The 23,569-nt window shown below is 38.2% G+C and overlaps 1 protein-coding gene across 4 annotated transcripts in view; it reads left to right on the top strand.

Annotated features, from left to right (window-relative positions):
* The window catches only part of erbb4b (erb-b2 receptor tyrosine kinase 4b), a 429,788-nt gene extending 414,623 nt beyond the window's left edge, over positions 1-15,165 (top strand). For all 4 annotated transcript variants that reach the window (XM_079822543.1, XM_079822542.1, XM_079822541.1 and 1 more), the window contains 6 exons: positions 770-845; positions 1,008-1,154; positions 2,501-2,598; positions 2,816-2,986; positions 7,875-8,208; positions 9,532-15,165. In XM_079822543.1, coding sequence (XP_079678669.1) covers positions 770-845; positions 1,008-1,154; positions 2,501-2,598; positions 2,816-2,986; positions 7,875-8,208; positions 9,532-10,220 — 1,515 coding nt within the window. In that variant the 3' untranslated portion in view covers positions 10,221-15,165. The remainder of the gene's footprint in view (positions 1-769; positions 846-1,007; positions 1,155-2,500; positions 2,599-2,815; positions 2,987-7,874; positions 8,209-9,531) is intronic.
* Positions 15,166-23,569: the final 8,404 nt, after the last annotated feature.

Below are 23,569 nucleotides of genomic sequence, written 5' to 3'. Positions count from 1 at the left end.
AAAGTCAGATTTTGCAATATTTCTCGTCCCCTACCTCGAAAAACACTGGATGGATGCACTTAAATCTGCCATATAAGGATGCTTTCCTGTCACACATCACACATGCACAGTTTAATAAGCCGACAGAACACAGGTGTTCACTCTAGGCAAAAATCTAGCCAATGGGTTTATTCTTAAGCCGTTTATGATCCGGCCTATGCTGAGAAAGGAAAGCGGTTTAACGCGTTTAACGTGCATGTAAATGCACTTTCTGATCTTTTCCATCTGAATCTGAATCTCCTCTGAACCTCTTGTTGCCGTACCTTAATAGAGCATCCTGGGATTCGCTCTGCTCCGTTCAGCTTCAACCATTTCTCCCACATAGGAGAAACTTTAAACCTCTTGAAACTCTAAAGCTTTAGTGCAGTTTGATATCCAGCAGCGCTGCACGCACATTTAGCCCAACCTGTTTCTTTTTTTCTCTTTAAAGCAAAAGATAAAAAGAATCAGATATCACTGATTATTCCATTTCTGAAATATTAACTTACCAGACTTAATATATAATGCATGATACTGTGATAAGGTTTGGTTTAAGTGGTGTAAGCTTTGAAGAAACTTTGTCAAGTTACGTAAATAAACAATCCAGTACTTGCTGTGCTCACTTGAATAATACTGATTTAAATGTAATAATAATGATGTTTTAACGTTATACATTTTTTATCTAATTGTATCATTGTGGGCGTTTTTTATTCTACACCAGCCATTAAATTGTTCCCTCTTGTTTTGTCAGATGCCTATAAAGTGGATGGCCTTGGAGTGTATCCACTATAGGAAATTTACCCACCAGAGTGACGTATGGAGTTACGGTGAGATGAGCCTTAATTGCAGTTAAATGCCTTATTAATTTATCTTTAGTCTTTTTATGCAGCCAGGACCTCTGTATGAATCAGGCAAACACCAACCAGTCTTATTACACGCCTACAAGCTTTTTAAATGATGTCTATTGGATTTATTTTATTTTTATCCAGGAGTGACTATCTGGGAGCTGATGACATTTGGAGGAAAGCCATACGATGGAATCCCTACCCGAGAGATCCCTGACCTGCTGGAGAAAGGAGAGAGGCTTCCTCAACCTCCTATCTGCACTATTGATGTCTACATGGTTATGGTCAAATGTAAGGGAGCTTACATTTTCATCCCAGATTACTTTGGTTTTAACTTGGGCTGTCAGCGTTAACACATGCGATTTAATTCAAAATCCTCAACGCGTTTAAATCAAATAAATGACTGAAGCACATGTAATTGCGTCATTAACGTAATTTACATCATGTAGTTGACCACGTATCTCAGCTGGATAAAGCAAACCACTAGCTTCACTTGATAGTGAAGTTTTGATGGATGAGGATTGTAATCAAGGTAAAAATTGCGGTGACGTACAGGAGTCGTATAGTAAGCTCTTGTGAGTCTGTTATATAAATGCGCAAACAAACCGTGTACGTGCGCTCTCGATCACTGATCGCACATTGTATTTATGCACAGACACATTTCAGTACGTTGTTTCCACACACATTCAGGATAATGTTTTGATTTGATATGTTTATGCTGCTGTGTTTAGTAATTCTGAAAGGATCCGTGTACTGTTGTAGCCATATGCAGTCAGGTCAAGGCGGTTGGTTTAGGGTTTGTTTGGCATCTCCATGTGGTCCTGATCACAACTTGACTCGTCTAAAATGTAAAAATGCTCTTTGCTGTTGCGCTGTACACATACTATACACTGTGAATTCTGAAAAAAAATATATATATATATTTTTAAGGGATGCTTTGCAGCCTTAGTTTTAACACATCATGATAGAAGTTCTTATGTAGCAGGTCAGCTAAGGAATCTTTCTGAGTTTATACTGTTGGTCAATGGCTGTTGAATCTTGTAGTTGTACACAAGTAAACAGCTATATAATTATCAATATGAATTTGTAAATTCATTATTAAAAGACATTTAAAATTGGGTATAATATATTTTGGTGTGGCTTTAACTACTATATATAATTAATGATTTGATGCAGTGCACTTATTGTGTACATACATGTTTTTACATTGTAATTATATATTTTTTTTAAAATACCTGCATGTAATTACAGCTGTAATTAATTTCTGTAATTACATATAAACAGTTGACCCTTCCCTTACACCTTAACCCACCCTTAAACCTACCCATACAACCAAACCCGCCCCTAACCTTAAACGTATCCCACCTCAATAGCAGAAAAAGCAATACAATATGAACACAATAATTACAATGTACTTATTTTATCTAAGTACATAGTAGTTAAGGACACCTAATATAAAGTGTGACCTAATTTTATATTTAAATAATTACAGTTATGTGGTAATCGACACAGCGTGTGGTAGATACTGTACTCTTGACCTTCTTTTAAATGTATTTTAATAGAGAGTGCTCACTGCATTTTTTTATCTATTATGGTCTACTTTGCTGACTGAAGTTGTGCTATGTGTGCCCCTCCAGGCTGGATGATAGATGCAGACAGCAGACCAAGATTTAAGGAGCTTGCAGCAGAGTTCTGCCGAATGGCGAGAGACCCACAACGTTACCTAGTCATCCAGGTAAGAGCTTTACAGCTCAGCTCAAATGAAATGGTTGTGATGAGAGTCAAAGATCTTAAGTTCAGTTCAGTTTATTTATAAAGTACACTTAAAAACAACAGACTGTTGGCCAGTGTGCTGTACAATAATAAACTATATAACAGAACAGAACTATCATAAAAGTGTTATTTTTCTGCATAGTGTATAAATATCTCAAGCCTGGTTCTCTCTGTGCCAGGGGGATGACCGCATGAAGCTGCCCAGCCCCAACGACAGTAAGTTCTTCCAAAGTCTGCTAGATGAGGAAGAACTGGAGGATCTGATGGATGCTGAGGAGTATTTGGTGCCACAAGCCTTCAGTATTCCTCCACTGGCATATACAACCAGATCACGCATGGACCCCAACAGAGTGAGTGTACTAACAGTTCGCACACTCACACACAGTGGGCCTCATTCATGAAACACGAGCAGAACGAATTTGTGTGTAAATCGTTCGTAACGCCGTTCTGACGTAAATTTTCGGATTCACAAAAATGTAAGTTGGTATGAAAGAAATGTACACCTGCTCCCTACCATGTGTAAATGGTGCTTAAAACATTTGAACATTCTGTGTTCTAATTTAGGCAAACTGATGACATGGCATTTTGATGCACTATGTACCATAATCATATTTCCAGATTTGTTTGTGTTCAGTAATATTCTTCAAAATGAGGTACTAGTAACACATTACTGCCATGGGTATCATAGCAACCAAAGTATCTCAGCTGGAAAAACGCTGCCCTTGCAAAGCGCTTTCAAGCGCCACCAGCTGGCAGTTTTCAGACGAGAACCAGGTGTTTTTTTAGCTGGCTAAAAATGCTTTGATGGACACACCATAATTGAATATTTATTGCTAGGCATATGGCCAATTAGTCTCTTTAGCATTTATGCAAAATACTGGAGCCAAACCTGAGAAAGAAGTCCAAAAGATTCCACAGTGTTCCTGGTCATGTCATTTGCAGTTGTAACTCATGGGCGGGGATTATGCTGATTATGAATGAGCGTGCACGGGCGTCCTATTTACAAATGTTTGGAATTCATTAATATACACACGTTTAACTACCGAATCCGTGGTATACGAAGCGTTTTTGAATCTGGAGGAGAGTTTTCGTAAAGGTCCATTTTACGCGCAAATTGCTCAGAATTTGCTCATATATTTACGAAAGTTTCATGAATGAGGCCCAGTGTCTTTAGGTTCAGTCATTTAATAAGCCATGCTCTGTCAGAGACAGTATATAGCAGAGACAGGCACTTGTATTACAATGAATGGGGGAAATTGAAATGCTCCTTTGAGGTACCTCTAAAGGAAGTCCCGCCTTCTAAATAAAGACCCACTTGGGTCTGATAAGAAGTAATGTTTCTGTAGGAAATTTTCTGTAGGAAAACTGGAATAAGGGCTGCTTAAAATTCATTAATGAAAATATATTGAAATACTTTGGGATCCGTCAAGGTATACTTTGGTACTTTGGGATCCGTCAAGGTTAAGTGCCAAATCAGATTATATTTTGTCCGTGCAATTGTGTGAAGTCTTTTAAAGTCATCATTTTAACTCTTTAAAGGTCTCATCACTTCATCTGAATACTTTAGTAACCCCGAGATTGGTTTTGGTAAAAAGTTTGGAATCAATTAGCTTTGGTGGCACTCTTGAGGAAAATTGTATAGAATATAGCATTTGAGTCTTGTTAAATATTGAAATATTTCTTTATTAGGCAAAGGACAAGAGGGTGTTGATGCATTGACACATACATCATGCATGCACACCTTCAAATTTGGGCATTTTGCACATATTTACATATTTTAGGATAGCTAAAATGAAAGCCTTTACATTTTAATGCACTTTTAGTCACTCACTCTATGAATCTCTATTTATTGCTTGTCTGAGGCTGAATTGAGTTTTTAGATGAGCCTATCATCTAACTGACGTTGACCTTGGGGTGGATGGATGCTCCCCTAGCCAATTAAGTGCCGCCCATGCGAGTATCTCAGAAAGCTCGGCCCACCATTCCTACGCTGACAGATGCTATACTCTCCCAGAACGAACTTGCCTGTCATTAAAATATGAAATCACAAATGCGATGACAACAAAAAAGGAAGTCTCATTCGTAGCATGAATAATGCCCCCCTGTTGATGAAGGGTATTGGAATGCTGAGATTCACACAGACTTCTATTTCTATTCTATTTACAGGTGCTAATTTGTCTTAGAAAGCAGCAGTGCTTTTGTGACGTGCATTAAGGTTTTCCTGTGGAGTGGGGGAGAAAAATAAAGTGGCCTTCAAATACGTGCGCCTATAATGGGCTCCATGCCTGGGCTTTCATTACAGAGGCATGCCAGTGTAAATAACTGGGTCCTCACTAAAGTGAAGATGATATTTGCCCATCGACAGGAAGACCAGAGTGGGTATTTGCTCTGTGTTAGTCAGCCATGAGCATGTTATTAACTGTTGGTGTGTACAGTGCCAATGGGAAAGGACAACCAATTGGGATGCGGCTCGAACAGCTCTTAACTGTAACTTAGAAAGACAAAATCTCAGGGTTCAATCAGTCTTTGCCAGGGACTTAGAAGGGATTTAGTGAGAGTGTGTGGGCGTGATGAAATGTTTCCTCTTTTTGCCCGGACCGTGTTCGCTAACCATGTGTGCCATTTTGCATTCTAACTTGCATTTTGTTTTCGTCTAACTGGGAGAGAAAAGAGAGTGAGTGGTATGAATATCAATGAGGGACATCAATCCTTCAGAGCCTCTTTGGAACATTACAGAAATCTTTCGCCTGCAGTTTGCCGTATAAACTGAGCTTTGGGAAAACGAAACTCTGCCAAATAACCCAAATAGCAATATTAACTCAGATTCATCTACTCAAAATGTTCTGAAGTTTGAGCATAATGGAAAAAAACGCCTCTTTGTGCATGTGTGTGTTTCAGCTCTGCCTTGGTCACGGAGTTATAGATGTTTAACGGGAAACTAGGAAAAAAAAGCTATTTTTTTCAGGGTTTGGCGTAAGCATTAACAACTACTTTATTCAATATATATATATATATATATATATATATATATATATATATATATATATATATATATATATATATATATATATATATATATATAAAAAATTTGTGTATATATGTATATGATTTGGTAAATTCCTCAGACCTAAGTAAGTATAGTTGTGTGGTATGATCGAATGTACTGTGTGATGGTAGACAATAAATTGAAGTAATTAATTATTATTATTAATTTATGTATTAAGGAATTTTGTATATATTTTAAATGTTTAGTTTTATTCCTTAGAAATTTGATTAAGCATTTATTGAATAATTAAGGGAAATTTCTGAAGCCTTTTATTCACAAAATTATCCAGTAATAGGCATTACCATGTTTATTGAAATTTAAACTTTCATTTAATTGCCAGAGGAAAATAACTACTGTGATTTATACGGCTACTGTGATATTAAATTACTCATTTTGTGAACCGGCATTTTAATGATACTGCCTACCCCTTAAGTTTAGTTTACTTCACTCTTCACAGACTAATACTCTGGCCAGCAGCACCCTTCATTCACAGCAATGAGCTCCAGACTGCTCAAAGAGCATCATGGGTGTGTGCTGGTGAAGACAGGATGGGAAAAGAGAAAAGAGATGAGATGAGATGGGTGTTTAGTGGAGAGGCGGAGGAAAAGAAAACAAGGATGCAGACATTGAATTTAGGACACGGCAAGAGTTTCTTTGAGCAGACAGATCGCAGCATTAATAGAAAAGTACTACGATGGTCTATTACCATGGTTTTACTATAGTATCTATCACACTATAGATATTTTAAAGGGAAATTCAATTAAAAATGGACAAATAATCCTTATGGTGCCTATTTTTGGATGAACCAGTGAATTAAATACTTTACAAAATTCAAATTTTTTCCTTTTCATTTGGATTTTGAGGGACACAAGCTAAACGACCCTGTTGTTTATGACTTCAAAACTAACAACAGTAATGCCATGGTATTCTCTAAAATACTTTAGATATGAATACCATAATCGTTAGCCTTAATACTGCAATATGCGTCTACAGCAGTGGCTTATAGCAACAGCATGAAGGGGTGTGCAAATGCTGCTCAAAACACCATGTTCCTCACTAAATCAATGAGAAGGGTTTTCAATCTAAAGAAAGGGCTAGTAGGATTGTAAAATGAGTCGATGTGATTGATTATTAAATAAGTAATTTAATTAAATGATCAAATATAACCTACAGTCTATGGTCTTCACACACAGACGAGTGCGTCAATCTATCACTTAATGGCGTTGCGGAGAGAGACTCTATTCTTTCCGGTGAAATCACAAAACAAATGTCATCAACATCTTTGATTTTAATGAAGAAGAAAAAAATATATGAGGGCGGATTAGAACCCGGAACCTTTGACGCGGTTTACAAAAATTGTACCACCAGACCACTAGGGTATTCGAATGTCAACAGCAGATCTAATGCGAAGAATCTCGGGACTAATCATATAGACCTATTTGACGCAAAATAAGGCAAATAGTGTTTGCAAATAGTCCCAAAAGGATTATATCCAAACTAGACCTAGAATTTAGTTCACTGTTCTGTTTGTTTATGCTTTATAAAAATAAAAATTGGTCCCCCCCAATGTTCAAGACATGGTTAAGGCTTTGCCCCAAACATAACTCTGGCGCGCTCACTTTATTTTTCCTCATGTCTGCTTGACGTGTTTCGCGGTTGAGCTGCACGCACATGCATGACCCTGCCTAAACGATGATTGATATGTTTTATCGATTAAATGTATTATCGACAATGAATCTATCATCAATTAATTGTAAATATCACAAGTTCAGTACCATGCTATATATTAAAGTAACATGGTATTACCATCTGATACCATAAAAACTTGTCCCGGGCCACGTGATTTTTTGTTTTGTTTTTGTTTTGCTGCCACAGTTCCTTTTTAAAAAGTTGTTCACAGAGAGACCAAAAAACAAAGACGGGCAGACAGAGAGAATCGGAGGATTAGGAATAAGAAAAAAAAACAAATAGTTTAATTATGATGAGATTTCTAATTGCATCAGGAGAGCTGTGTTCCTACACTCTCGTCTGTTCATTGACTGTTGCCAAGTTTTCATTAAATCTCATAAACTGTATTAATATTTTGAGCCTTGCTAGCATAAAATATTTGCCTCTCTTGAAATGTTTAATTGTAAAGCAAACAGAAATAGATAACTGTAGAGATTCTAAAAGGCTTGTTTGTGTTTCTGCAGAACCAGTTCGCATACCAGGACGGCAGCTTCGGCATGGAGGAGATGATGGCCACTATCCCGCGGGTCGTGGCTGTGTCCGCGGTCAGCCCGGGCTGTCCCGCTCAGAAGCAATCTATGGCCCAGCAGGGGGCCTCAGGGTCCTCGGAGGCATTTGAAGACAGCCGCTGTAATGGCACTCTCAGGAAGAAGGCTTCACCCAGGGCGAGCACCGGGGAGGACAGCAGTGGCCAGCGGTACAGTGCAGATCCAACTGTGATACTGTGTGAGCGCGGAGCCAGAGCTGAGACCGACCAGGAAGGATACATGAGCGCTATGCAGGACAAAAAGCCCTCAGGTACTGGAGTAATAAACTGGAGCAAGCAGGAGTGCTAGAGAAGATTGATTTAAGAGAGCTTGCATAGAGATGTTACTCTTTTTACAGTTGAAATGATTTATCCAGTGTCGTTGGTAACCCTGGGTTGTCGTGTTCAATTAATCACAGTGATTAATCCTGTGTAGTCAGGTTTTGAGATTTCACTTTTTAAATTTGAAAACCCTAGGTTACAGTTCTTGTATATTTACAAGGGTAATATTGCTTCAACAGATACAGCACAAAGCCTGTGTTATTTGGTGTTCCACAGAAAAAGTCATACAGTAAATGACAGATTTCAATTTTTTGTGTGAACCATCCCCTTACGGAATATAATACAAAGACATATGCAAGGGAGAATTTGCGATCAAATTTTTCGAGTTTCCCTTAGACATTGAAATTAAATAGAGCATGTGAAAGTGTCTGTGACTGTTCAAATCTAGTGCATATTTAATGAGGAAAGCTTTAATGCATTTTGTGATTGGCTGTCTGTTGCTAAGAAAAGACACTACAGAAAAAAAACGGCATATTTTTTCAGGGATTACTTTTGAAATATTGGTTTATTTTGCTTCCATAACTTGTATGTTAGTTAAAATGTGTAAACTTTTGGTAACACTTTACAATAAGGTTGTATTAGTTAACATGAACTAACCATGAACATCACCTCTGTTCAGCATTAGTTAATCTTTGTTAACATTAGTTCATAAAAATCCAGCTGTTCATTGTTAGTTCACAGTGCATTAACTAATGTTAACAAGATTTTAATGATGCATTAGTAAATGTTGAAATTAACATGAACTAATAATAAACTGCTCTTATAAAGCATTTATTTATCTTTGTTAATATAGTTAACTAATGAACCTTATTGAAAAGTGTTACCAAAGAGTTACCAAACTTTTTATCTGTATTGTCTTGCCTTTTAGATTTTAGGATGGATTTTTAAAAAGTTACTAACTCGAGCAAATTTGTGTTAAATCTTGCAAAGTCCTGGGCTCGCTAGCCCCCGGTTTCACAGACAAGGCTTAAGCCTAGTCCCAGACTAAAATGCATGTTTTAACTGAAAGCCATTGTTTTGTCTCAAGATGCACACCAGTAATGTTTTTTTCTAAGGCACATTTATAAAAGCTACTTTTATTAATTAGTCTTAACTGCACTAAGGCCTAATCCGGGCTTAATCGAAGCCCTGTCTGATTTGAATGTAGAAAACCTGCTTAAGGTTAGTCAACGTTATCATTAGAGCTCTTGCTAGCACAATGTTCTCAATCTGCCCCACCTTCAGTCTTCTCACTGCTCTTTTTTTTCTCACAGATTATCTCAACCCTGTGGAGGAGAACCCCTTTGTCACCCTTCGCAGAAACGGAGAGGTCCACACTCTCGAGCGAGGTTACCACAGCACCTCCAACGGGCAGCCCAAAGTGGAGGATGAATACGTCAATGACCCGCTGTACCTCAACACCTTCCATAACTCTGGGGAAAAGGGTCACGACGTTTTGAAGAAGAACGGAGTCCCTTTGGCGCACACGGCAGTGGCAGCAGCAGCAGTAGTAGCAGCAAATATTGGAACTTCCAACAGCCAAAATCTTTCCCAAACCATGCAACCAGCAGCACCCAGTGCCCACATCACAACACAGCCACTGTACCAAGGCAAACAAAGCATTTCCACCCTCTCAGGCCACACCCTCCACTCCGCCCATCCTGGACACACCCTCCACCCAACACACACCCTCCATCCCGCTCACTCCGGGACCATCAAAGCCGACATAAAATCCAAAAAGACATTTGACAATCCTGAGTACTGGCAGCACAGTCTTCCCCCTAAGGCCACTCTCCACAACCCTGAGTATCTGCAGGACTGCAGCACACGCTTCTTCTATCGGCAAAACGGTCGGATCCGACCCGCCGTGGCCGAGAACCAGGAGTACCTCTCAGAGTATGCTCTAAAACCGGGCACCGTGCTGCCGCCACCTCCCTACCGTCAGAGGAACACTGTTGTGTAGCCACAACGACCGAGACAAAGAAGGAAAGATGGAGGTAAAGAGAGAGTCATAGTGTGTTCTCACCCTGGCTCTCACACCAGCATCCTGATCTCTCCGCTCCTCTCTGAACTGGATTTAACACCCAACCTCCAACGACCTGGAACTGATCCACTTGGGTGAGCTTCTCCTCCAGAGGCACTGGTCACATATGACCACATCAATCAAAGCTCCTTCCTGCTTGTCTCTCCTCATCCCGTTCTCCCTACCTGACCCCATCTACTATTGGAAAGCAATTCTGTTCCCAACATAAGATAGATGTTACTCTCATCTCATTGGAAGCAGGTACTGATTATGACATGCAATGTGGGTCGATCAAATAGCAGAGAGGAGTCATTCTTTTGTGCAATTACAGAAATGTTTATCTTGTTTTAGGATTTTGATTTGAAGCTACGATATGATCTGTTGTAATTTATGACATTGGTTAGCATAGTTTATTTTAGCACTCCATACATGATTATATGAGGCAGATGTGTTGTACTGGGAATATCGTCATGGTCCTGAGACAAGGGGGCCCAAAAAGTCATTGAAACTGGCCTGGTGGCATCCTTCATACAAAAAACTTCTGTTCATTAAAGTGTGAAGTCAACCAGGACCTTCTCGGATGGCACATCTTCAAAAGACAACACATTGTGTGATGATCTGTTCAAAATGTCTCCATAGTTCATCTGGTTTTATGCACATATCATATTACTCAAGCAAGGCACTTTTTATTACTTATATTGAGCCCTTTCTCTCCTCATTTTGATTCGCGAGACTGGAACAATTCACAACTGGAAACAGCCCAGCGGTCCGCATTAGACGTCTGTAAAACTACATGTGTAAAGGCAATTTGATGAAGAGAAGCACTCTGTGCTGAGAACAGTATCAGCCTGCATATGAACGAGACCGCCACAGAATCAATAACTTCATAAAAGCAGATCTGCAACAGTCTACTGTAATAACATTTTTATTGTTGATCTAGCCAGCATTGATCTGTACGCTCACAGAGTTGTCACCTTAAGGTAGCCTTCCTTATTTTGTCATTTAATGTGTGGAATAAAAAACCCAGGATGGGTCTACCTTGAACTTTAGAAGCTAAAATCAATACTAGCGACCAATAGCGTCCACATAGACGGATCTGCTGCGGCGAATGGATATTTACACCGCTACGGAGGCCCAGGATTGCACAGAAGATTCGACAGCACACTCCGTCTGGCTACTGTTCTGAAATACGGCCGGAAAACTGTTACAACTGTATAAACCTTATCCACGTGCGAGTCGATGAGATGCACACGACCAAGATGGCAGCTTTTTGTAGCTGGGTACATTAAAACTGCGCCAATGAGGGACATTTTGAAATCGAGAAGACAGGAGTACTATCATCATCATACAGTACCATGAGGAACAGATGAGAACGTACAAACTGAATATTTGCCCCGAGGTCAGAGATGAGAACGTCTCAAATGTGTCATCTCCATTTGAACTGTCTCCCATAATGACTTTTCTATAAGGAGCGTCTCATGGAGCCACACGGATACAAGATTACGCAGCTTATGCGAGCATGTTGGAAAACAACTGCTACATCTTCAATAGCAACCACGCCATCCCGGTTTCTAAGGCCAGATTCATGTATAGTTTTGAACACTGCCAGCCAATATGCTTTCCGCTTAGAGGAATAATAATGATGTTGTGTTGCTGGTTTGGAGATGTGAAATGGTTTTATAGCACTTAACAGCCTGGCACAGCCGCATGAGTTTGTTTTAAACACCAACGGCACTGATTGAATACTCATTTATTATAATCATAGCTCACATGATGATAGCAAACACCACCCGCCCACATACGTTTGTTTTGCTCTGTCATTCCCCACCCCCCCTCTTTGTATGTTTTTTGTGCTTATGAATATGACGGTTTACGGTTACATGGAGCACTTTAATTAATGAACATAAAGATAGAGCGGAGTTCCTTTCATTGTGGATATTGCTGTTCCCATGTGATAACAGATTAGACAAATGACATTTTTGGCTCTCTACTGGAAACGAAATCAGGGAATGTTAGTGACGCACGGTAATTTTGCCAAACACAGATGTTTACTAATTGAAGTATTTATCTCAAGCTTTTAACCTTAAAAATACTATGATTAACACAGAATTTAAGTTGGGTTGCAGAAAAAGAATGCCAAGATTACCCATTACAATAATATAAGACACTTTTACAGGATGAAACTGATACTTGAAACTGCATTTTAGCTCCTATAGAATTTGGAAACTATTTTAAAAGTTACGAAGTACATAGCGTGTGTAGAACTAAGGCCAAATGATATTTTTATTCATTTGTTTTTGTATTTGTGAAAAACTCAATGCATAGTTATGTAAAGGCTTTGGGATATGACGTTGTTATGAAAAGCCTAAAGTAGTACAACCTCCATGAAAACCCTCTTGCTTATTGTTCAAAGAGAGTTGAAGCTTTCAGTTACCACATGGACCGCTCGTCTCTCAACCCGATAAAAGGCAAAGACCTCATGCGCACGCTACTGATAACGGGTCGGGTGTCTAAATCTACATATGTAGCAACTGCTGTGAATACGGGGTGGGGAAAGATCTACTAAATCCATCAAGTGAGGAACAACTAGACCAAAACAAAGGGAGAAAGATCCCTGATATGTGATATTAGAAACTGTTTGTGAAGGCTTCCACAGTTAGAGACTGTTATAGGATGGGACTCGTTCTCTTTGGAAACATCCACTTTCTGGGTAATGAGGTTTCATTGGAGCACAAACATTTTTGTCTCGCTGCACATTGTTCATTGGTGACTCGTTTAGAAGAATGTAGAACACGAGACAAACATCTTGACATGAACTTGTGTAAATATACCTGCAGGGACTTGGATATAATTATGTGAAGAGTGGTGAGATATTGGTGAATGCTTATATATACACACCCCTTTTTTAAAGCATTGCATTAAAAAAAATCTGATGGGTGAGTTCACTAAGAAAAACGCGCTCGATTCACTAAAATAATTATGCAGAACAGGTAACGGTATAAATGCACATACAGAATCTGTGCTGAATGCAGTGTGTAAATCCTGATCTTGGTTGTGAAGTAAGCACTGAGATCCAGGCACTTGAATCAACTCTTTAAAATGCTTAAAGTGCACTTTACTACAACTCGCATCTGGATATATGACTGGTTGTAATGTTCTTCATCATTCAGTCAACATTTGGTGATGGTTTACCGTCTGATTTCTGTCAGGAGTAATAGGCCAATAGCGATGACTTGATAACCTAATTTACATAAGGCGTGTTTGCACTGAAAACAATGACTTCATTTAAATAAAGCACAGAACTATTTTACCCCTTTTAGCGTATGGTTGAACTGGATTGTGGGGTGATTGGTTAAAAAGTTTAGTGAATTCACCCATTGATCTTTCCTCATTTTTAAATACAACACATTTGTCAGCTAGTTGTATTATACGTGTACGATTTAAGCACGTAAAAACCCCTTCATATGTTTAAATAGGCTCTATAACACTTAAGGGATTTATATATTTTACAGTATAGAGAGGCAATAAGCTTTAAAAAAAATCAAATGTATTTCGTTACTTATATGTTAGGGCATTTAACGCAACACACAATTCAATTAATTTGCAGTGTTATTGAGTCTACCTTTGCTGATCTGATCATGCGTAGTTGCATATCAAATCTGCAGTGTCGGATGGAACCAAGCACAGGTTGTTCTTATGAGAAGGACCTAAAAGTTGTGCCCCCTTTTGTTGTCTTTTTTTATCATTTATATTATGCTCACTGGAATTTATTTTGCATGTGTCAAGGTAGTCGGGAAGTATTGGTAGACTAAGCACAGTTTAAAGTCATTTTATATCACAAAGGACAAATAAAGGGAAGAAAAACATCTTCCTGCAACACTGACATTTGGAATGGTTGTTCCTCATGATTTTACTACTGTACGTCAATGAGAAAATGTGAATAGTATTTTTATAGACAGTTGAATTGGCCAGATGTATTTGTAAATAGCTGGAAACTTGCGCTCTTTTCGACTGACCTTTTTTTTTTTTCTCCCCCGTTTATGTTTGGTTCACTTATATTGTGCGTCACCGGTTATTCTTATTTGATGGCTGTATATATCTGTAATTTGAACAGCACATATTTGATTTTGTAGATCTTGCAGGTTCTTTTAGTACTTCGGTGTGTTTTTTGGTGACTGTTTGTAGCCCAGCTTGGTGCTTTTTGTGTTCTTTAACCTATGCCCATGCTCAAGAGGTAAATGTTTTCTTTCTGTCAGGTATAGCCTCCCCCCTTTCACCCCACAATTTTCTCTTTTTGTACAGAATCCAGCGTGGGGAATCTGCAGCTGTGCATTTGTATCTCCCAGGAATCTCTCTCAACTCCAGTTAGGCTTTTCCTGACTTTAGTCCTGGTCATATCGATAGTGTCTAGTTCTCGGTATGTAATTCATATTCATGCACAATCTCCCACCTCTTTTCACATCTGCAGCCAACCACACGGTGAGCTCAGGCTTAGCGAGCGAGCGCAAACATGGTGAAAAATGACTGCAAAAGGCACAGTCCCTGAGCTCAACCTTCTCGAATACATCCGCTATGGTGTTTCTCCAAAAGATTCATAAGTCAGAGTGTATTATTCATGCTGTCAAGAGGACTAACTGCCTGGTGTGTTCATTTGGCCACATTGTTATTGAGTGACGGTTCGTCAAAACTAAAGTCAAGTCTTGTCATTTTTGATCCAGGCATACAGTGAGAGTTGAGAAGGCCATCTTCAGCTCTGGTCACAGTAACTTTATCCACCACAGCTTTCCCATTCCCCAAAGCTAGAGCATTTAAATACTGTTTCACAGTTTTGTTACCTGAATCTATATTTTTAATTTAATATAAATAAATAAATAAATAAATACAACACCTGATATGCGAGTCTCTGTGTGGGTTTTTTTTTCCCGTTTCAAAAGTCAATGCATCTCACATTCTTTACACATGACATTAAGATGGCTCAGAGATTTTTGCTTTTTGAATGTCAAAAGCTGACATTTTTTCTCAGCATTTTAAATGTCTTGATGGATAGCGAGAGTCTGTTAAGTGTGCAGTCATCTCAAGGCAATGATTCAGAATTTCAGTCTCTTAAAATCAGATATCGCACTTCTGAACACTTTCAGATTTCAAAATTACATACTAAAACCTTTTTAAGCATCATAAAAACGCTAGGACATAGCATCAAAATGTCAAAGTGAACCACTAGAAGACATTCTGGCCATGTGTTCTTGAATGCATATTCAACACTTTGTTTTAATCAGAAGTCTTGTTAACTCGAGCCCTATTCAGATGTAATTGTTTTATATGGGAATGTGAGGTAGTTTCAGCGTTTATAGGTGCTAGTCAGTGATTTTATTGCGTCCAAATTAGTTTGTTTTTCTTTCAGAAGAAAATTCCTCGCCAAATGACCTGTTAGTTATGGGAAGTTGGGGCAGGACAGTGTTGACGTCAATGAAACATGTCATTTGATATTTCCAAAATGCCACAAAGGAGGTTTTTAGGGTGTTTTTAACACGAAGTGCTGAAACCCTATTGTTAATTTTCCCATGATGCATCATTCTCCATCTAAAACTGATCGGGCAGACCTAACCGTAAGTCATAGAGACTTGAAACTTTCAGGGCTGGTAGTACTCACACCAACTACAAACGTCACAGAGGCGCGCCCCGAATGGTCTGACGGCTACAGCGGTCAAAGGTATGAAATGGCTCATAACTCCTAAACCGTTAGGCATAGGCTCAAGGCGGACAAAGTGCTTTGATTCGTGGTCACTAAGGGGAACCAAAATGTTCAATGGACTGGGGCCACTTTTACGAAAAGCTTTAACTCATGAACGGAATAAGATATTTTTGATAAACTCGGCACACGTGTATAATCTCAATCTGTGGTTGCATGAAAAAAAATCACAACGATTGGCCACTCGGTAGCCTAACATGGAAAAGAAAACATGAAAATGTCTATAACCGCACCCAATCATTAGTTCAATAGTCACGAGAATATCCTCCTTAAAATTCTTAATCATTGCCGAGTCCAACGATACCAAACATGCCAGATTTCGCCTTATGATTTGTGCAACGGTGAGATTTAACACTTAAAATATACTGAGAGTTGTTGGTGGGGGTATCGTTGGACTCGGCAAGGATTCAGGAGTATAAGGAGGTTACTCTTGTGACTGAGGTGAAACCCTTGAGCAAGTCACTTCAAAACTTTAGCGAATATCTTGCAAACCGTTAATCCAATCGAAACGAAACCACCACAGGAAATTCAAAAACATAGGTCGATGGCTAAACAATAATGTCAATCTAATCATGGGTCATTTTTATGCTCTCATAAATATAAGTGTCTATAACTTCACTCTTAGGACACCTAAAAAAGTAGTGGAGATTGGGAAAGACATGGTGCTCTAACTGTCAAAGAAACTTAAAAAAACACTTTTCCTTAGTAAATTGCCTGTATTGGCTGTAAATTGTCTTATCCATCTATGATCTATGTTTATTTGTCTATTTGACTACATAGGCAGTGGCTACTCTTCCTGGGGTCCCAATAAGTCAATGAAACATAAAAACCCCAAATTCATTCCAAATATCAAAATCAACAATTTACTATATATATTGTGCCATTAAATGAAAAAAATTCAAAAAATTACGCTCATTTTACTTGTTAAAAAATATGATATCAGGTCATAAATCATTCCATATTTGCATTCATTTATACATTAGTCAGTTGTTTTGCAGTGATTTTCAAAACAGAAAGTAAAAACATCCGTTTAATTAGGGCTGCACAATCAATCAAATTTTTTATTTTATTTACAATTACGAATGCCACAATTATGTAATCGTTCAATAAAAAGTCCACTTATATTATTATGTGTACTTAATGGTTTTTTTCTTTCTACAGGTTCTCTAAGTTTTTTCCCCATTATTTTTAGTTTTAGTATAACATTATAATACCATGGATATTTTTACTTTTTTTATTTAAAGAAACCAAACCAATGTATATTTGACTTTTGAGGCTTAATGCTAGAATAATCGTAATTAATAATCGCAATTACAATTTCAAGGGAATAATTATATAATATATATATATATATATATATATAAAGCACACAAACAATCCTTCTCCAGTGACAATCTAGTTTAGTGCATTCTTTTTATATATTAATTATACTTATATCTTCTTAATATATATCTTATTGTATTTAAATTGAGTCGTGCGGCTCTGTTCTGGACTAATTGTAATCTCTCCAAGTCTTTACTTGATGCACTCAACCACACCACTGGCAATTAGGGTTGGGAATCGTGAGAAATTTTCCGGTTCTGGTTTTGGTTCCGGTTCCGATTCCGGTTCCATTAAAATTAATAAACAAATAGTGGTAAAGGAAAAAGGCACAATACGCAACTCAAACAATCCATTGTGTGTTTATTACTTGCTCTAAAAATAATTTACAGGTTGGCAATGTCAAAAAATTCCTGTACTGTACATATATTACAGTATTAATTAAGCCATTCTTGCAACACATTTATTTTTCAAATGAACACCTCTGAAATTATCTTATTACATTTTATCTCTCTGTCTCTGAATAAAACCAAGTTATAAATTATATTTATTAGTTATATTTATTAATTAGTTGTATATTCATTTAATAGTAATTCAGTTATTCAGTGAACTTGTAAATATATATACAATATATATATCGGCCTTTCACTATAAATCTGGTATAAGCCCTGTGGCACTGTGCTGTAGCAAACGTTTTGTCAAATTGCTAGTGCAGCCTCCTTTGCATGTTATTAACTTTTCACATGTTACATTTTGCTTCATTATCATTCATTCTTTAGAAATGAATCCATACTTGTGACTTTCTCTTCGCCATGCTGGTGGTCAACGAGAAAATATCTGATGCAAAACCGTGAATGTGTAGCGCGAGGGCTTTCAGTGCTGCTGAACTGCGTTGCACTCCTGGAAGCGGCAGGCAACGTAAATAATATTCATGAGGTGGTGAGGGTTGCCAGGTTTTCACAACAAAACCTGCACAATTGCTACTCAAAACTAGCCCAAAACAAGCCCAATCGCGTTTCAGGGTGGCTTCTCCGGTAAAATTCGCATTCCCGGGGCTAAATATCACATAATTGGGGTCGCTTCAACCCGCGGACATGAAACACAGCCCACGGCAACAGTGTTTAAGTAGCCCAATTCCGCGGGAAAACCACGGACTTGGCAACACTGGCTGTCACTCGCTATTAAAGGATACGCTTCCAGCGCTTCGCACACACATTGCACCAGAACCGTTTTCGGAACCAAAACGTAGGAATTTCGCGCGGTTCTGGTATTTTTCAAAAATCCGTTTCGGTTCTGCATAAGAACCGGTTCTCGGTTCCCAACCCTACTGGCAATGATCTAAATAAGAACCATTGTTTGCACAATTTGACAAATACAAAGTTTACACATCTCTTAATAACTGACAAACCTCTTATATCTATAGATCTATCTATATTTTCAAATTTTGAAAATCAGCCTACTACCTAATATAACTCCAAGAAGTCTTATTTCCTCTACCTGGTCAATTCATCGTTTTCAGTCACGTGACTGTCGGAGCCCTGAAGGGCAAAACCGCCATAGAACTGCAGCACAAGCCAGTCAGTTCTTTAAAAATATGTGAACAAGATGTAAGTTTTGGGCACTTGTGATCCATATACAGCACCTGCTGCAGTATTTCAATCACTAAAAACAACGGGACATTTTTAAAATGCTTAATGTGAAAAACACTTAGGGTGGGTTACACCAATAAGGATTAAATTAATCACAGTTAAACGCTAATAAAAAAAAAAACATTTTGATCTGGGTTTTATTTTAATGTGGCGTTGCACCACTTCTTTAAACAGATAAATACATAGAAAAACTGTTCGAATTAAAGGGCTGATCGAGCAGCATAAGCAGAGGGTGAGCTGACACTAGGCTAAAGAATCCTTATTAGTGCAACCCACCCTTAAAGTGCCTTAATGTACTAAAACAGTGATGTTAAAAGATTACATTCAGTTTACACCTTTTTGATGATGCTTAAAGGTGCTCTAAGCGATGTCACGCGTTTTTAGGCCAAAACATTTTTTGTCACATAGCAAACATCTCACTATCCGCTACCTGCCTGTCCCCTGAACACACTGTAAAAAAACACGGTCTCTGTAGTCAGCACAAGCTCCACAAAGGGCAACAAAAACAAGCTTGGGCAGTCTGGACAGCGAAACATAAACAGTGCTCCAGCCAATAACTGACAAGAATGATTTGGTAGTGGAGGTTTGGGGTTAGTGAGCGTGCACATGAAGGGGGCTGTGTAGAAGAGAAAAGCATAAAGAGGGAAGTTCAAATTATATGATTTTGATATGACCGACACATGACTAAAGAGACAACGTTCTGATGAAGCAACGAAAAGGAGATGGAACGCGCAAAGTCCCGAATTTACATCGGAAAAGCATTCGAAAGAACTCCGGCGGCAGAAGGGCTTCCAATCAGGAAGCACAGAGGGGAGGGGGAGAAGGAGAAGGGAGGGTCTAGCTAGCTTCTTGTTTTGTAGGGCTGCACAATATATCGAAATATCACAAATGTACATATCGCGATATGCATATCGCAATGGCACTCAATATCTGAATGATTTTAATAGGCTACTTCAACATTGTGAAAACTGTTCATTTTAGGTCGACGTATATAGCAGAGAATAGACTGGGCACACGACTGTTACTTATGTGACTTGCTTGATGTTAAAAAGAGTTATTAAACGCAATAACTTTCGAAAAACAACTCCTCGCAGTCTCGCGCTGTCTGCTGTCTGACACACACCGAAACGTACGCACAAGCTGCCTCTCTAAAAGTGTGTGATCCCTTCAGTTCGGTTTCGTGTCTTATTACACACTCGAACTGTCAAATATACACACAGTTATGTCAGAATGGCTGTCTTGATGAGTATTCATGTAAACAGTCGGTTATGCTTTAACACTATCAGTTGGGGAAAGAAACTGAATGTGTGTCAATAGGATCCGTGCATTAGGTCTTAAAGTGACAGCCTGCTAATACAGTAAACCTGCCTTTTCTGCTAATACAGTAAACCTGTCTGTCAAACGACAAAAGAACAAGAGAAAATCACTCAGTGCTCTTGGCTGAATAACCTTTGTCGCTTTATTATGCATTAGTGTTATACACTGAATGTAAATTTAATTCATATGAAGACTACTGTTTTTAGTTCTTATTTTTAATAACAAAGAAACATTAAAATAACAAAAATAATCGTCCACCCCTAGTTTAGGTGTCTTTGTTTACCTGGATGTTCTTGATGTTAAGTTTTTGGTTGATATAGCTTTATATTACCAAGTCAAAGAGTTTTGGTATTTAAATATTGGCATTACATTTTTGTTTGTTTACATTAATGTAAAAATTATATTTTCAGATTTGTGACATTAATTTTTGCTAAAACACTGCTGGTCACTTTCAGAAGTTGTAGCGATGCTTTCTTTTCCCAGAAAGAATGTGAAACACATAAATGGTATCATTCTCAGTTTTTAAATATTTTTTTTAATATAATTTAAATTATATTATTTTACACACTTAAAGCAATATTGTATCGCATTATTTAACAAGGTATTGCATATCGCATTTTTCTTCAATATCGCACAGCCTTACTGTTTTGTTTGACAACACTTCGAACGTCAACAAGTTACTCCACCCAGGATCGCCACCTTTAATATAAACAGGCGAGTAGATAAGCCAAGAATATGAATCTCCTCATACTGAACAACTTTGCCCCATGAACCACCGCTGTCAAAAAAAAAAATTCATTAAATATTCACAATTATGTTAAAAACATACTTTTGCGAACTAGTCCTAGGTTTTTCCCTCAAACTCAAAACCAATGCAGTACAATACTCTGGACTCGACTAGATCAATAACTACCAAAACATGTTAAACTTTACCCTTTAAATAGCTATAATAGGGTCATTTAGTATAGAATGGGTGTGGTCAAGTGCATGCAAAAGCCTATAAATTCAATACAAAAACGCTGAACTTCACAAAAATAGGTGAGCTTATCAACATATAGTTCTAAACAAGAATGCAAACTTTAATAGAGATCGGACCATAGGAGGTGCTACAGCTGTTAAAAAGCTATAGGCAATTTGCCTGTATTGGCAGTAAATGGTATTTTCCTTCTATGACTTAATTGGTTACATGCTCGCTAAATAAAATGCATATATGCTTAAAGGCCTTAAACTGCTTGAACCCCGATAAATGCTGCTTGCAGATTTAATTATTTATTGTAATTGTTTGTTATTTTGTATTAGGGAGGAAAATCTAGTACAAAAAAAATTCTTCTGGGTAGTCATAGAACCATCTTGTTTTGTTTACACCTGACCCTTGCGTATAAATTGACCCAAACAGGTTGAGTATTCCCGACTATGTCTGTAACGTAGTATAAATAATATCAGTGTGCCGAATAAAATTACAACTTTACCTGACATTTGTACGCCTGAGTTTTAGCACAGAGGAACCATGCAAATGTTCTGTTACAGACGTCACCATGAGAAACCATTACCGAATAGTGCTTTAGACGGCAATATGATCTGATGAAAGTTCTTGCACTTAAAGCTGAATTGCATTGCAACCACCTTAAAACTTAATATCTCTGATAATCACAACACAAGATGATAAAGCCTGATTATTTGTGTTGTGTGCTTGCGCATGACAGATTCTGCTCTTTTCCCCGCAGTGACATTTTATGGTATTGTCACTGGAAATCCAATATTGGAGGGTGTGATCAGTATTATCTTTCTTTCCCCCTCCCCTCTCTTAGCGAGTCAAATCACTTTTCTCAAGCACATAATTGAGTGTGATAGACGTAATCCATCATTCCCCCAACCCTCCCCCTTTACCTGTGACATTCTGTATGGATTTTCCAATGAAGAGAAATGATCAGAATCTCTGGATCTAAATATGACCTGATCTCTCCAGCTGAGATTTACTGATGCTGTTTATGTACCTGTTTTTCTGAAAACCTCAGCATTCTGCCCTAAAATAATTCATTTGATTGGGTAATATGCTCTAAATTAGGATACAATTAGGTGCTTTTATATTACTCGTGTGAACAGGACCTGAAAATGAAGGGGAATTAAACCACAGGAATAGTTAATCCAAAACTAAAAGATGTCATCATTTACCCACTATGCCAAACCTTTATCGTGCAATTATTATTATTCTGAATTTCTTAAGATTCCTCATGCAAATGAAAGCATACAGGTTTAGATTTACACAAGGGTGAGTAAATGATGGAATTTTTATTTTTGGGTGAACTATTCCTTTAAATCTGTAACTTTCTGCAACTATCATTGACCCTTCCAAACTGCAATTTGGGACAAAAATTTGGACAAAAGTTGCAAAGAGTCTTTACAACGCTACATAGGCAGACCTTGGGCCTCATTTATAAAACATGCGTATAAAACACGCTAAAATCCATGGCAAAGTTCAAATTTATAAAAACTTTCTTTGATGTGAAAAAGTGCCCCACGTCAGGGTCTAAGCAGACCCTGGTACGCACCTTTCCTTGTGGCAGAGAGTTGGAGTACTGTAGCTATTTGGCAATCTAAGCCCTCTATGCCGCTCGCCATTCTCAAGTAAAGGATTTGGACGTTGACTAGCTTTTTTATACGTTATGGGGTGTTTACAAGGCGGAGCTCTGAAACCAATTTGAAGATCATTTGTGATTTATAAACTTCAAATCTGGAAGAGATGCTTACACAGGTTTTTTGTGTGTACGTTTATTCTCTGAGGCCCAGTTTACACAGCATTTTAAAATGAAAACAATCCTCGTTTATACTTTTCCACTGTTTCAGAGACAATTTCGGTCCACACTACATGACCGAAAAACGCATGTCAAGTGTAAACGGTTGCCTCTGCAGTATTAAAAAAACACAGTGTTTAACTGTGCAACGGCTGCTAAAAAGAACCACAAAGTCAGCAAAGCATGCAGTTCCGTCTCCGTGTTATTGATTACACGGTAATCAAGGCTGGTATGTTACAGAGGCATTGAGAGAGGCAGCTCTGGGCTGCGTTTCCCAAAAGCATTGTAACAATAGCCACCAACGGTCTCTACCATCAACTTAGGCATACAATGCTTTTAGGAAACACAGCCCTGGTTTGTTATTGCCGTGTTCAGGTAGCATAATGTGGGCAGCCGTTTTGGTCAATTTACACTGAAAAGCAAAGCCCGGAGTTTTCAAACTAAAAAGGGGTCTGCAGCATT

Source organism: Gobio gobio (assembly GCF_949357685.1).
Source record: "Gobio gobio genome assembly, chromosome: 7".
Lineage (NCBI taxonomy): Eukaryota > Metazoa > Chordata > Actinopteri > Cypriniformes > Gobionidae > Gobio > Gobio gobio.
The sequence above is the reverse complement of the archived record's forward strand: the minus strand, read 5'-3'. Positions and strand labels throughout refer to the sequence as shown.